A 14,695-nucleotide genomic window follows, 5' to 3' on the forward strand; every position below is an offset into this window, starting at 1 on the left:
TTCCTATTGTAGGTTCTAACTGGGTTTCTGTCTTCGTAATTTCCTTGACTCCAGTCTCCTTCTATAGTCTTGAGCCCTGTTCGTAACCATACGATTTTGCCATCCTGTTAGTAGTGTATCTTCCATATTCTGCTTTATTGCAGGCTGACCTATTTGGGTCATCAGAGCCATCGGAATCGAATGTTTCCCCAGAAACTTTTGTAAAGCTTTTGTCATCTGTTTGAATAAGGTATCCTTATCAGTAAACTGAACTCCTGTCAAAACCAGGAGCCTATCCATGTTGCTCACTCTAGCACAGTCAAGTAATTTAAAGGCCAACACAGACTGTGGAAATTCCAGGTTGTGTTTCCGCAGCCTTTTATATAGTCTGCCAAATTCCATTATATCGTCTTCCATGGAGATAGCCTCCATTTTCCGGAACTTATCAAAATCCAACCATGCATCATACGCACTTAACAAGTCATCTTTCTTATAAATCTTATCCATATAATGGAATAAAGTCTCCAGACCTTCGTCTGAGTCTAACTCTTCCAATTCCACCTCAGAAAAGCACTTTGTTTTGGATTTTACTGTCATAAGGTAGAGAAAGAGCCAATGCCATACCTTGTTTTCTCTTTCCCAAAACAGTTACCTTAGTCCACATATCTACTGCACTTCTCCATTGGTCGTACGATTCCCTTTCAGAAAATAAGGGAGGATAGTCATATCCAGCCATCTTTATCCTCGGTTCAGCCATATGTCCCTTTTTTCTTTTCTCACTCACTCCTTGGTTTGATCTGGAAAAGTTGTATCTTTCAACCCTTCACATTTACACAGCAACCATCCTCTGCTACCAATTGTTAGATGTTTTAGTTGCTGTGATATGAAGAGTCTAAAGTTCCGTTCCTTTTTCACCAACACACATTTATTTCATTCCAACAGACTTTGCACAAAACTCTAACTGTACATCACCTGACAGAGGCCACCTGAAGCCCCTTTACATATCAGTGTCAATTAATGGATACTTAACATAAATGAGACAACTAATTGCAATGTCTCTTAACCCATTACTTAACATATCATCAGCTGAATGAAGTATGTGGGGATTCTGGGTGGTGTGCCAGGGGTGAGGCCAAGCAGTGCTGGAAGCGGGATGGTCAGCTGGCCAAGGGGTGAGGAAGAGTGTGAGTTGGGCTGTTTGTTTGGCGTCATTAAGGAGAGCGGTGGTTGGCAGGGTTGTGTAAGCAGGTGGTGAGCAGAGCTGGTGGGTTGTGGGTAATCAGAGCGGGCAGGGGGAGTGCATGTGAGCAGAGCCTGATGGGGCCAGGGGGGAGTGCGGGTGGCGATGCCAGGGTTGACAGCGGATAAGGCTCTTAGAAGTAAAAACAACTAACAGATACATTAAAAAGCAATGCAAACTGAAGGCAAACCTCAAGTGGTGTGTCTTCAGTTTGTGATTATGCCTCGTCCCTCGGCCTCCCGACTCACCTCATCGAAGGACCCACCCTCCAGCTGTGAGAGGGCTCCAATGGTACAAAAGTAAGGCCCCAGTTTGCAAAGGGATCACTACTCCGCCACTGACCGAAGAGCTTGACCATAATCACCATTGTACCTTAAACTAATATGTTTTATGTTGATCAAGCTGAGGGAAGTGAGTGTTTGGAATGCACTTTACATTTGAATCTCAGTACTGAGCATTCTGAGGCCAGATACAAGGGTTTCTGAGTGTTGGTGCAGTCTCAATGGGCTGAATGGCCTCTTTCTGCACTGAAGGAATTCTATGATACTCTGTCCACCAGTGACCAGTGATAGATTTGGCAGGGAAGGTTGCAAGCGTTCCATGTTGAAAAGAGGCAGCTTGCCATCACGACGACGAGTCCTTTGCACAAATGCATTGTTGTTTTCCGCTCACGCTGCATAACAGGAGCAAAGGCCAGAACCAAAAACTTGAGAGGATCAAAATAAAATCCAAAAAGAGATTTTCAAGTGGTCCATGTTTGCACATGGAACGTTCTAAAACAGAAATGGTTGTTTTTCTTTTTGTGCAGACACCATTTTGCAGTGTTTGTATTCTAGGTGAGGCAGTGTCTGATGGGACAAGGAGACTCTGACTCTGTCCAGCTGACCACCCAATACAGCAACGTGACATCTTTCCATTCTCAATATCAGCCATCCTGTGGTCTCTGAATTAGGCTTATTCCCACTAAATTGATCGTGAGAGCCAAGAAGAGTTGATCCCATCAGGGGGGCTGGATATGAACCGAAGTCCGAGTGGTGAAACTTTAACCCTCTGCACCAACCAGTTCTCCACCTTTACTTTAGCAATTCTATTATTGGCTTCATGGCGAGTCACCATTCTAGGTATCTATACTGTCAAGTTCCGAGCGAGGATGGTCTATTGTGTGCCTGAGCTGCTTGTTATTTCTGACGGTATTTTGACCACGGTGTTCGCAATAATCCACCTGTCTTGCAGCAGGTAGGAAATGTAAGTGTGTGACAGGGCAAGAATTCGGTGCACACAGCAGAGAGCTTCACTCACTATCACAGTCCCAGGGTAACATCAACATATGACTAGGTATGGGCAGGAAATTTCGGGCAGTATTCCCTATGTTTGCGTCTATAAGTGCGGTGGCAGGCAGCTCCAGCGACGTCTTTGCCCTTGTCCTCAAGAAGACACCTGTCCCTCAATTCAACTATTCCCTACCTTCATCTTCATCTGTCAGTATTCCCTCTGCCTGCCATTGTGAGCCCTCACCACCCCTCACTTTCTTGCACAGCCATCCTTCCACATTGCCTGCCCCCCCTGCCCAAGTCTTTGGCCAATCCCCCACCTCTGGCCTCACCTCATATTGCACCCGGTTGAACTATGGCCCTCTATCACAGTGAGTGCATTAGTCCCTCAGCACAGTGCTGTCCAGATAGACACTGGTGTGTGGCACCAGCAGAGACCCCTGTATTCCCCAACCCAGGCGCAGTACTGATTCGACTCGGTGACACGGGAGGGCCACAGATCCAGCAGCACGGTGCTGTCCATGAAGACCAGCTTGGCATGGAGGGCAAGACTCGATCTGCCCCGGCAGAGTGGTGTACAGCGCATCAGGAGCAGCGCAGCACCACGACTGGCAGGCTTTGTTGCACTCACCTCGAAGTCTCTTGTGAATCAAGATTGCCATGTGCACGCCACTCTTTAGCAAGTTGGTTTAAGACCGATGTAATTCCATGCTGGCGAGAAGCAGGTAGAAAGGCCTGCTGGACGGCAGTACGATGGCGCAGTGGGTGGCACTGCCGTCTCACGGCGCCGAGATCCCAGGTTCGATCCTGACTCTGAGTCACTGTCCGTGTGGAGTTTGCACATTCTCCCCGTGTTTGCATAGGTTTCATCCCCACGACCCAAAGATGGCCACGCTAAATTGCCCCTTAATTGGAAAAATTAATTGGGTACACTAAATTGATAAAAAAAGAAAGGCCTGATGGGACACTGGCACGCAGCTGTGTTAATGAGAATTCATGAGATGCAAATAGTGTTCACGATGCAAGGCAGTGGGAAGACCCACCCGCCATTGGGAGAATCGCACCATCATTTTATCTGGCAGGTTTCTGACTTCCTGGCTCCCATTAGATTCTCCACTCTTGCCTTTCATGAAACCCACCATGGACGGAATGGGAGAATTCCGCCCATAATCCCTCTATTGTAGTGCCCGAGGACACTAATACCCCAAGGGAATAGTTTAGGGAGACCCCCTCCATTCCCGCAACGAGGTAATTTATTATCGAGCAATAATACTTTTGAAATTAAAGGTGACTTTTGAGAATATGAAACTTTGACCTGGGTGATCTAACTTGATTACTTTCCTTTTTATATCCGAGTTTAAGAAATACTTTTCAGTTTGGGGGCTGTAAAGGCAGTTAAATTGGGCTTTCCATGGGAAGAGAGGGGCCCGAATAACGAGACAACAGGATGATCGGAGACAGAGGTGGGAGCGTCCGGGGTCAGCATGGGTCAGCTGACTCACGGAAGCGTAATGGGGGGAGAATTAGTGTTAAGCTGGTGCTTGAGTTGGGGGATTGGGATTGTGGGGCTGCTGGGGGGGGGGGGGGGGGGGGGTGGGGGGGGGGGTGAGGAATGTTGCTTTGCTGACAGAAGAGGAGCCAACTTTGGGGAACAGATGGAGAGTCGGGGGGGGGGGGGGGGCCTCCAGTGGGAGGGCTCGAGTAAACGGGCTCATGGCTGGCCGAAAAAGGGGGATGGTTAGTCGGCAGGGAAGGGGGGGTTAACCCCCCCGTCCAGGCTGATCACGTGGAATGTGAGGGGTCTGAACGGGCCAGTCAAGAGGGCTTGCGTGTTCTCGCACCTAAAGAGGTTAAAGGCAGACGTAGCCATGCTACAGGAGACTCATTTAAAACTCGCAGATCAAACAAGATTGAGAAAGTGGTGGGTGGGCCAGGTGTTCCATTCGGGGCTGGATTCAAAGACCAGAGGGGTCGCAATTCTGGTCAGTAAACGGGTGGCATTTGAGGCAGGGACTATTGTGGCTGATAAAGGGGGCAGATACATAATGGTGAGTGGGAAGCTGCAGGGGACCCAGGTAGCGTTAGTGAATGTCTGCGCCCCGAACTGGGATGATGTGGAATTCATGAGCCGCATGCTGGGTAAAATCCCAGACTTAGAGTCACATAATTTGATCATGGGGGGTGACTTTAACATAGTCATTGACCCTGTATTGGACCGGTCAAAGTCCAGGTCAGGAAAGCGACCGGCAGCGTCTAAGGAACTGAGAGGTTTCATTGAACAGGTGGGGGGGGCGTAGACCCATGGAGATTTGCTCGGCCGAGGGCGAAGGAGTTCTCTTTTTTTCTCCCACATCCACAAAGTTTATTCTCGTATAGATTTTTTTGTTGTGAGCATGGTGTTAATCCCAAGGGTGGAGGGGACAGAGTACTCGGCCATTGCAGTCTCTGACCATGCTCCGCACTGGGTGGACTTGCGACTTGGTGAAGAGAGAGGGCAGCTCCCACTCTGGAGGCTAGATGTGGGACTGCTAGCGGATGACTAGGTTTGCGGGCGGATAAATAGGAACATCCAAAACTACTTGGAAACAAACGATACGGGAGAGGTAACGGCGACTACGGTTTGGGATGTTCTGAAAGCAGTTATCAGAGGGGAGTTAATTTCTATCAGATCACATAGGGAGAAGAAACAAAGAGCAGAGAGAGAGAGGCTAGTAGAGGAGTTACTCAGAGTAGACAGGAGTTACGCGGAGACCCCTGAGGCGGGGCTACTGAAGGAGCGCCGGAGAATGCAGGCGGAGTTTGATCTGCTGACCACAGGGAAAGCGGTAGCACAGCTGAGGAAGGTACAAGGGGCAGTCTATGAGTATGGGGAGAAAGCGAGTAGAATGCTGGCTTTGTACCAGCTTTGTAGGAGAGAGGCGGCCAGGGAAATTGGGGGCGTTAGGGATAAGGAAGGTAACACGGTCTTGGACCCAGAGGAGCTGAACAAAGTTTTTAAGGAGTTTTATTGTAAACTGTACGAGTCAGAACCCCCGGCGGGAGGGGAAGGGATGAAGCAATTCATGGGCCAATTGAGGTTTCCAAAGGTGGAAGACGATCTGGTGGAGGGACTGGGGGCCCCGATTGAGTTGGAGGAGATTGTTAATGGCGTAGAGAGTCGGGCAAGGCCCCGGGGCCGGACGGCTATCCTGTAGAATTGAACAAGAAATTTTCGGAACTGTTGAGTCCACTCCTGCTAAGGACCTTTAACGAGGCTAAAGAGAGAGGAACCCTCCCCCGAACAATGTCACAGGCCTCGATTTCACTCATTCTCAAACGGGAGGAAGATCCGCTGCAATGTGGGTCCTACAGTCCAATATCGCTTTTGAACGTAGATGCCAAATTGCTTGCCAAGATTTTGGCCACTAGAATAGAGGACTGTGTCCCAGGGGTGATAGGGGAGGATCAGACAGGCTTCGTGGATCAGGCAGGCAACTGAACGCCAATGTACGGAGGCTCCTAAACATTATTATGATGCCCTCAGAAGGAGGGGCGGCAGACGTAGTGGCTGCGATGGATGCAGAGAAAGCCTTTGACCGGGTGGAATGGGAGTCCCTGTGGGAAGCGCTAAGAAGATTTGGATTTGGTTATGGATTCATAGGGTGGGTCAAACTACTCTATCAGGCCCTCGTAGCAAGTGTATGCACGAACCGGGTGAGCTTGGCTTCACCGAGGGACGAGGCAGGGGTGCCCCCTCTCCGTATTACTATTTGCCCTTGCAATAGAGCCGCTGCCATAGCGCTGACGGCTTCAAAGAACTGGCAGGGGTTGGTTCGGGGGGGGAGGAGCAATCTGCCCCCTGGAAATGCCTTCAGATACCTTCAGGTACACGCCTTTCTAAAAAAACAGGTGGTGGCATTTCCGTTGCTACCCCCACATAGGATACAGGATAGGGTTGTCTCTGGCACCTGGGTAGGGGAGGGGAAGGTGTCGGACATCTACCAAGAACTACAGGAGGCGGAGGAAGCCCCAGTGGGGGAACTTAAGGGCAAGTGGGAGGAGGAGCTAGGCGGGGAGCTGGATGCGGGCCTGCTGGCTGATGCCCTAAGCAGGGTTAATTCCTCATCATCATCAAAGGGGCTGTTTAGCACAGGGCTAAATTGCTGGCTTTGAAAGCAGACCAGGCAGGACAGCAGCACGGTTCAATTCTCGTACCAGCCTCCCCGAACAGGCACTGGAATGTGGCGACTAGGGGCTTTTCACAGTAACTTCATTTGAAGCCTACTTGTGACAATAAGCGATTTTCATTTCATTTTCATTTCATGTGCCAGGCTTAGGGGGGGGATAGGGGGAGGGGGGAGGTGGGGAAATGTTTACTTACTGCATATTCTTTTTTTTAATATAATGTTAACGTTCACTTTGTTTTGTTAAATGTTGTTAATGGTTACGTAAAAATGTTGTTTCGATTAAAAACCTGAATGAAAATAACTTTTTAAAAAAGAAATACTTTTCAGCAATTGTTGGCTTCTTTATGCCAGAACCAATTCTGTTTAGTTTTAAATTAAAAAAAAAATCTTACTCCTACACTTTGAAATTGATCTTATAAGAAAACATGTTTGCTAAATAATGGTAAATTTGATCTTTGCTGAAAGAGCTCTTCGGCAGTTACAGGACAAGTCATGATTTATTAATGTACACCCAATGCGTGTTTACGTACTGGAATTAGTAAGCAGCTCAGAGGGGGCAGTTTATGTTAACAGAGGCCCATATGCATATTATTAGTGGGCTTTACATTTTGCCTTCTCTTTTTATAAATTACTTTCTTTCCATTTTTAGACTGCTTCCATCGCACACTTCCTCAGTTGAAAGAGCAGAAAAATCACTGTCCCCACGCCTCTCGAACAGGCTGTGAGCTGGCATAAGTTAACCTTTCCTCCCTTCTGTTTTTGCAGGAGTTACCTTGCACCCACTTGGCAGCTTGCCCAATGGCATGGCTGTAATGGAAAAATGTCTGGGAAACGCTGCGGCATGAGCTTTCTTTTTTGCAATGTACTGCCAGGCCACCTTGTGTCCTGCTTTTATTTCCTGTTGAATTTGTAATTGCCATCAATTCTGCCTGGTTATTGTTTTTGTTAACTTTTCCTACTTGTTGCTTATGTCCTGTAGTTTGCCTCCTAACCCACGATCCACGAGAGTGATTTCTCAGGCCAGCTCTGCTGGCGTTAGCTCCAACCTACAGAAGGCGATGCAAGAGAAAATAAACCATTTGATCAGTTCTCCTTTCAAACAGAGCACTGTATCTCGTATGCGTCACGTGGTGAGTCACTTCATTTCTTTAGGAAAGAGTGAATCATTCAGGTTTTATTATGACTGGCTAGCTCAGCAGTCAAACTCTACAGTTATTCTCAAATGCACATTGGGGGCTTTATTGGATGTTGTTGGTGACTGATTTTTAAGTCTATTACAGTAGCCCTCTGTTTTCAGCAGTGCGAGCTATTGTTAAGCTTGTCAGCTTTGCTGAACTTCTTTTAACTTGAGTGTTCTTATATAGTTTGTTTTCCTTACTTTTGCAGTTTTGCCACAGTGTTAGAAAGACATGTGGCATGTTGGAAATTAAATGAAATGAAAATCGCTTATTATCACATAAGTTACTGCGAAAAGCCCCGAGTCACCACATTCAGGCGTCTGTTCGGGGATGTTGGCCTTTATCGCAAGGGAATTGGAGTACAGGAATAAAGAAACTCTTGCTATAATTGTACAAGCTTTTGGTGAGACCACGGGCGAAATTCTCCGGAAACGGCGCGATGTCCGCCGACTGGCGCCCAAAATGGCGCAAATCAGACGGGCATCGCGCCGCCCCAAAGGTGCGGAATGCTCCGCATCTTTGGGGGCCGAGCCCCATCCTTGAGGGGCTAGGTCGGCACCGGACGAATTTCCGCCCTGCCAGCTGGCGGAAAAGGCCTTTGGTGCCCCGCCAGCTGGCGCGGAAATGACATCTCCGGGCGGCGCATGCGCGGGAGCATCAGCGGCCGCCAGCTGGCGCGGAAATGACATCTCCGGGCGGCGCATGCGCGGGAGCGTCAGCGGCCGCCAGCTGGCGCGGAAATGACATCTCCGGGCGGCGCATGCGCGGGAGCGTCAGCGGCCGCTGACAGCTTCCCACACATGTGCAGTGGAGGGAGTCTCTTCTGCCTCCGCCATGGTGGAGACCGTGGCGGAGGCGGAAGGGAAAGAGTGCCCCCACGGCACAGGCCCGCCCGCGGATCGGTGGGCCCCGACCGCGGGCCAGGCTACGGTGGGGGCACCCCCCGGGGCCAGATCGCCCTGCGCCCCCCCCCCCCCCCCAGGACTCCGGAGCCCGCCCGCGCCGCCTTGTCCTGCTGGTAAGGTAGGTGGTTTAATTTACGCCGGCGGGACAGGCATTTTAGCGGCGGGACTTCGGCCCATCCGGGCCGGAGAATCGCGCGGGGGGGCCCGCCAACCGGCGCAGCGCGATTCCCGCCCCCGCCGAATCTCGGGTGCCGGAGACTTCGGCAACCGGCGGGGGCGGGATTTACGCCAGCCCCCAGCGATTCTCCGACCCGGCGGGGGTCAGAGAATCTCGCCCCACATCTGGAATACTGAGTGCATTGAAGAAAGGATATATTGGTTTTGAAGGTGGTACAGCGAAGGTTCACTAGATTGGTCTCTGGGGTGAGGGGGTTGCCCTGTGATGAGAGGCTGAGTAAATTGGGCCTATATTCTCTCGAGTTTTGAAAAATGAGAGGCGACCTCATTGAAAACGACAAAATTCTGAAGGGGATTGATCGGGTGGACGCTGAGAGATTGTTTCCGCTGGTTGGGGAATCTAAAACATGGGGTCACAGTCTCAGGATAAGGGGGGCAATCATTTAGGACAGAGATGCGGAGGAATTACAAGTTATAAATTGTTGGAATTCTCTACCCCAGAGGGTTGTGGAAGCTCCATCATTGAATACATTTTTAAAAAAATGTGTTTTTTAACACTTTTTAACATTTTATACATGAAACAAAACCATGCATAAACAACAAGAACAAGAGAACCCCCCCCCCCCCCCACATCAACAGCCGCCACTGCAGAAACACCAGGAACCCCTCCCTCTCCACCCCACCCGCACCACCCAACCAACCCCTCTCCTTAGCAACTGACAGCCAATTCTTTTTAATTTTTCCAATTAAGAGACAATTTAGCGTGGCCAATCCACCTACCCTACACATATTTGTGTTGTGGGGGCTGGGGTCAAACAAGATTCCTCGGCGCCGTGAGGCAGCAGTGCTAACCACTGCACCACCATGCTGCCCCAACCGACTCTTTAACGTGTACAATAAACAAACACCATCACTTGTGGAACCCCTCAATCATTCCCCTCAAAGACAACTTAACCATCTCCAAATACAGAAACTCCATCGGGTACCCAAGCCACACAGAGGCACAGTGCAGAGAAGCTGACCTCCACCCCAACAGGGCCTATCTGCAAGCACTCAGCGAGGCAAAGGCTAAAACATCTACCCCCACTCCCGTTTGCAGTTCCGGCATGTCCGACACCCCAAATATGGCCCCCAGGGGACAGGGCTCCAAGTCTACATGCAGGATCACCGACATGGTGCTGAAAAACGACCTCCAAAACGTCTCCAACTTCGGGAAGGACCACAACATATGTACATGATTGGCCGGACCTCTCCCACACCGCTCGCAAGTGTCCCCCACCCCCTCAAACAATCAGCGCATCCTCGACCCTGTCAGGTGAGCCCAGTACACCACTTTTAACTGTATTAGCCCAGCCTCGCACACGAGGTTGAGGCATTCACCCTCCGCAACACCTCACACCACAACCCCTCCTCCAGCGCCACTCCAGCTCCGTCTCCTACTTGTTGCACTCCCAACCCCGACCTCCTACAAAAGCCTGCCTCCATCCTCACCCACATTACCTCCAGCTCCCTACCCCAGCCCCGCACCTTCTCGGCGTTTGCCGCCCAATAATAATAGAACAGATTTTGAAAAGCCAAACCCACCGATTGTTGCCCTCTCTGAAGCACCGTCTTCTGCATCCTTGCTACCTTACCTGCCCAGACAAATGACAAAATCAACCGTTCCACCCTCATACAAAATGCCTTTGGCAAAAAGACCGGTAAGCAGTGGAATAAAATAAAAATCTTGGAAAGATATTCAGCAGGAGAGGTTGAATAAACTCGGTTTGTTCTCACTGCAACGTCAGAGGTTGAGGGCTAACCTGATAGAGGTCTACAAAATTATGAGGGGTACAGACAGAGTGGATAGTCAGAGGTTTTTTCCCAGGGTAGAGGGGTCAATTACTAGGGGTCATAGGTTTAAGGTGCGAGGGGCAAGGTTTAGAGTAGATGTACGAGGCAAGTTTTTTACACAGAGGGTAGTGGGTGCCTGAAACCCGCTACCGGAGGAGGTGGTGGAAGCAGGGACGATAGTGACGTATAAGGGGCGTCGTGACAAATACATGAATAGGATGGGAATAGAGGGATAGGGACCCAGGAAGTGTAGAAGATTTTAGTTTAGACGGGAAGCATGGTCGGCACAGGCTTGGAGGGCCAAAGGGCCTGTTCCTGTGCTGTACTTTTCTTTGTTCTTTGTTCTTTACTGCCTGCTCCTAGCCCACCAATGATAAGGGAAAGTTATCACACCTTGACAAATCCACCTTAACCCTACCCACCAGGCTCCTAAAATTCAACTTGCGGAGTCGGGCCCAATCCTGAGCCACGTGCACCCCCAAATACCTGAAGTGAGTAGTCACCACAAAAAATGGTAAACCCCCAAGTCAGCACCTGGCCCTGGAGAAGAAACCAAAAAGCACTCGCTCGTTTTCAAACTCTGTTTATATCCCGAAAAGCCCCAAACCTCTTGAGCAACTCCATTATCTCCCCCAAAGTGGGACCTGGGTTAGAAATGTACAACAAAAGGTTGTTGGCATACAAGGACACCCTACGCTCCACAAACCCCCTTCCACATATCCAAACATCTCAGTGCGATGGCCAAGGGCTCTATCACAAATGCAAACAAGATGGGGGACATGGGGCACCCCTGTCTCGTTCCCCTATGTCACTGAAAATACTCTGAATTCACCTCACATGTATGCAAATTCGCCTTTGGTTCCTCATATAACAGCTTAACACACGCCACAAACGTAGACCCAAGCCCAAACTGCTCAACACTGCAAACAAGTAACTCCACTCTCCACGATCAAATACCTTCTCCGCTTCCAGTGCCACCACCACCTCTAGCTCCCTCTCATCTGACGGAGAGAGCACCATGTTTAACAAGGGCCGCACATTTGAGGACAACTGCCTACCCTTTACAAATCCCGTCTGATCCTCCCCAATCACCTGCGTAGGCATTCTTCCAATCTAAGCAGCAACACATTGGCAAGAATCTTGGCATCCACATTTAGCAGAGATGTTGGCCGAAACGACCCACACTCCACCGAGTCCTTATCCTTTTTTAGCAACAGCGAAATAGATGCCTGCCCAGCACCTCCAAGAGTGCTCCCTTAGCCACTGCATTCTCAAACATCTCCACCAGCAACGGCACCAACCTATCCAGAAACTTGTTATAGAATTCCACCGGAACCCAGCGGGCCCCGGGGCTTTACCCATTTCCATCTTCCCTATTGCCGCCTGAACCTCCACAATCCCCACTCGCTCTTCCAACCCTGCCCGCTCCTGCTCTCCTACTTTAGGACACTCCAGCCCCCCCAAAGGTACCTCATATCTGACTCATCCTCCGGGGGCTCCGGTCTATACAAACCTTTATAAAGCTCCTCAAATGCCCTGTTCACCTTCCCCAGCGCCACCATCAGCCCATTCGACCCGAACAATCTCTCGCAAGGCCGCCTGCCGGCTGAGCTGTCCCGCCAACAAACGACCGGCCTTCTTCCCGTATTCATATAACCCACCCTTTTGCGCGCCTCAGCTGACATACCATTTTCCCTGTGGACAAAAGGTCAAACCGTGCCTGCAGTTCCTTTCTACTGACCAACAGTTCCAGAGTGGGATCTTCCGCTTACTTCCCATCACTTCCAAGATTTCATCTACCAGTAGCGGCCGCTCCTCTCTTGCTTCCCTATCCACCTGCGCCTTAAATGAGATGTCCCGTCCCTCACCACTGCCTCAGGGCCTCCCAAACCACTGATGGTGAGACCTCTCCATTCTTATTGAGCCTCACATAATCATCCATCACCTTTCCCATCCCTGCACAAAAACTCAGATCTGCAAGCAGACGCACATCCAACCTCCATGCCGACCTCTGTGCAGGCCCCTTCTCAAGGACCACATCCCCAAATGCAGAGCATTATCCGAAATGACAATTGCCGAGTTTTTCCTTTCCCCTCCCCACGAAGGGGGTCAATGGGCACGAACTAGACCGATCCATCTTTGGATGCAACAGTGTTTAAGTCGTCACCTAAAATTAACTGATACGTGTCTAGACTCGGTATGGCAGCTGACATCTTCTTCATGAATCCTACATCATCCCAATTTAGGGCATACATGCTAACCAACGGCACCAACCTCCCCTCCAAAGCACCCGTCATTATAACGTATCTGCTCCCCTGATCTGACACCACCTTCTCCATCTGAAACCTAATGCTCTTATCCACTCGTACCGAAATCCAAACTCAATTCAGTCCCAATCTTTCAGTCCTCACAAACTGTGGGGGTTCAACTCAGGAACCATATGACCTAGAGCTGCCTATCGGTTGGTCAGTAAAGTGGGCAATACTGTGCAACAAGGAAGTTTCCGATTGCTGGGAAATAATGTCAATCTCCTGTTTTTACCCAATAGAATTTATCATAGAATTTATCATAGAATTTACAGTGCAGAAGGAGGCCATTTGGCCCATCGAGTCTGCACCGGCTCTTGGAAAGAGCACCCTACCCAAGGTCAACACCCTCACCCTATCCCCATAACCCAGTAACCCCACCCAACACTAAGGGCAATTTTGGACACTAAGGGCAATTTATCATGGCCAATCCACCTAACCTGCACATCTTTGGACTGTGGGAGGAAACCGGAGCACCCGGAGGAAACCCACGCACACACGGGAAGAACGTGCAGACTCCGCACAGACAGTGACCCAAGCCGGAATTGAACCTGGGACCCTGGAGCTGTGAAGCAATTGTGCTATCCACAATGCTACCCCTTGTGAAGGGTTTGAAAAAAGTTTATTCCATTTTCAGTTACAAAGCCAATGCACAGAGTGGACAGGATAAACCCTTAATCCGTCTCCTTGTTTGCTTCAAAAGCCAATTCAGATTGAGTCCAATTCATGATCCCCATAAAAGAGTAAACCTAGATCCAAGCTGACAAGAACAGGCTTATACTGATCTCGGGCTTGATCTTAGCCAAAAGGCTGAGAAGTGACCAATAGAAGGGTTGAGTTGCTGAGGGCTTTAATTTATATACCCTCAGCCTCCCAACTGGATGATGAGGGTGAGTGTCAGGTTGGATGCCACCAGATGTGATTTGGAAACAGAGAACTCACTTCAGCTCAAAACCACTCAATCTGTTGGACCATGTAATTTGTTTGCGCCCAGGTGTTTCTGGGCAAGATTGTGGAGAACATTCCAGGTCGTCTCCTGTGAGAGTTCCTGTCACAGAAGCCAGATTGATTTTCATCAGCAGCAAGAGTCCCGTAGGAGCTGCCTTGAAGTGAGAGAGGGGCTTGATTCATTTCAATATTTGTCAGCAAATGCTGACATGATGACTGCGGCTTGCAAGACATTGACTTCCAGCATTAAACACTGACGATTAACATGTGTGGATCAGTCAACTGGGGTTCTGTAACAATACGTCGCAAATTACAATTAAAAAAAATCCCTCCTGTAGGCAGTAAGTTTTACCATAGTGAGAGCTGCCACCTAGTGGACAGGAGGATAACTTTTTTTTCTCAAAAAAATATACTTAATTCATTGAAAGTACATTCTAAAAATACATATATTTTTGCTTTTGTTTTTCCAATTAAGGGTCAATTTAGCGTGGCCAATCCACCTACCCTGCACATCTTTGGGTTGTGGGGGTGAGACCCACGCAGACATGGGGAGAATGTTTAAACTCCACACAAACAGCGACCGGGGGCTGGGATCGAACCCGGGTCCTCGGCAGCGTGAGGCAGCAGTGCTAACCACTGTGCCGCCCCGAAAAGTATATTCTATAACAGTTCAAAGATGACATTACACGAAG

The 14,695-nt window shown here is 49.5% G+C and overlaps 1 protein-coding gene across 3 annotated transcripts in view; it reads left to right on the plus strand.

Annotated features, from left to right (window-relative positions):
* Positions 1–14,695, plus strand: part of LOC140426599 (uncharacterized) — a 68,906-nt gene that overhangs the window by 39,273 nt on the left and 14,938 nt on the right. For all 3 annotated transcript variants that reach the window (XM_072511560.1, XM_072511558.1, XM_072511559.1), the window contains exon 3: positions 7,636–7,786. In XM_072511560.1, the coding sequence (XP_072367661.1) occupies positions 7,636–7,786 (151 nt within the window). The remainder of the gene's footprint in view (positions 1–7,635; positions 7,787–14,695) is intronic.

The sequence above is a fragment of the Scyliorhinus torazame genome, chromosome 7 (genome assembly GCF_047496885.1).
Source record: "Scyliorhinus torazame isolate Kashiwa2021f chromosome 7, sScyTor2.1, whole genome shotgun sequence".
Lineage (NCBI taxonomy): Eukaryota > Metazoa > Chordata > Chondrichthyes > Carcharhiniformes > Scyliorhinidae > Scyliorhinus > Scyliorhinus torazame.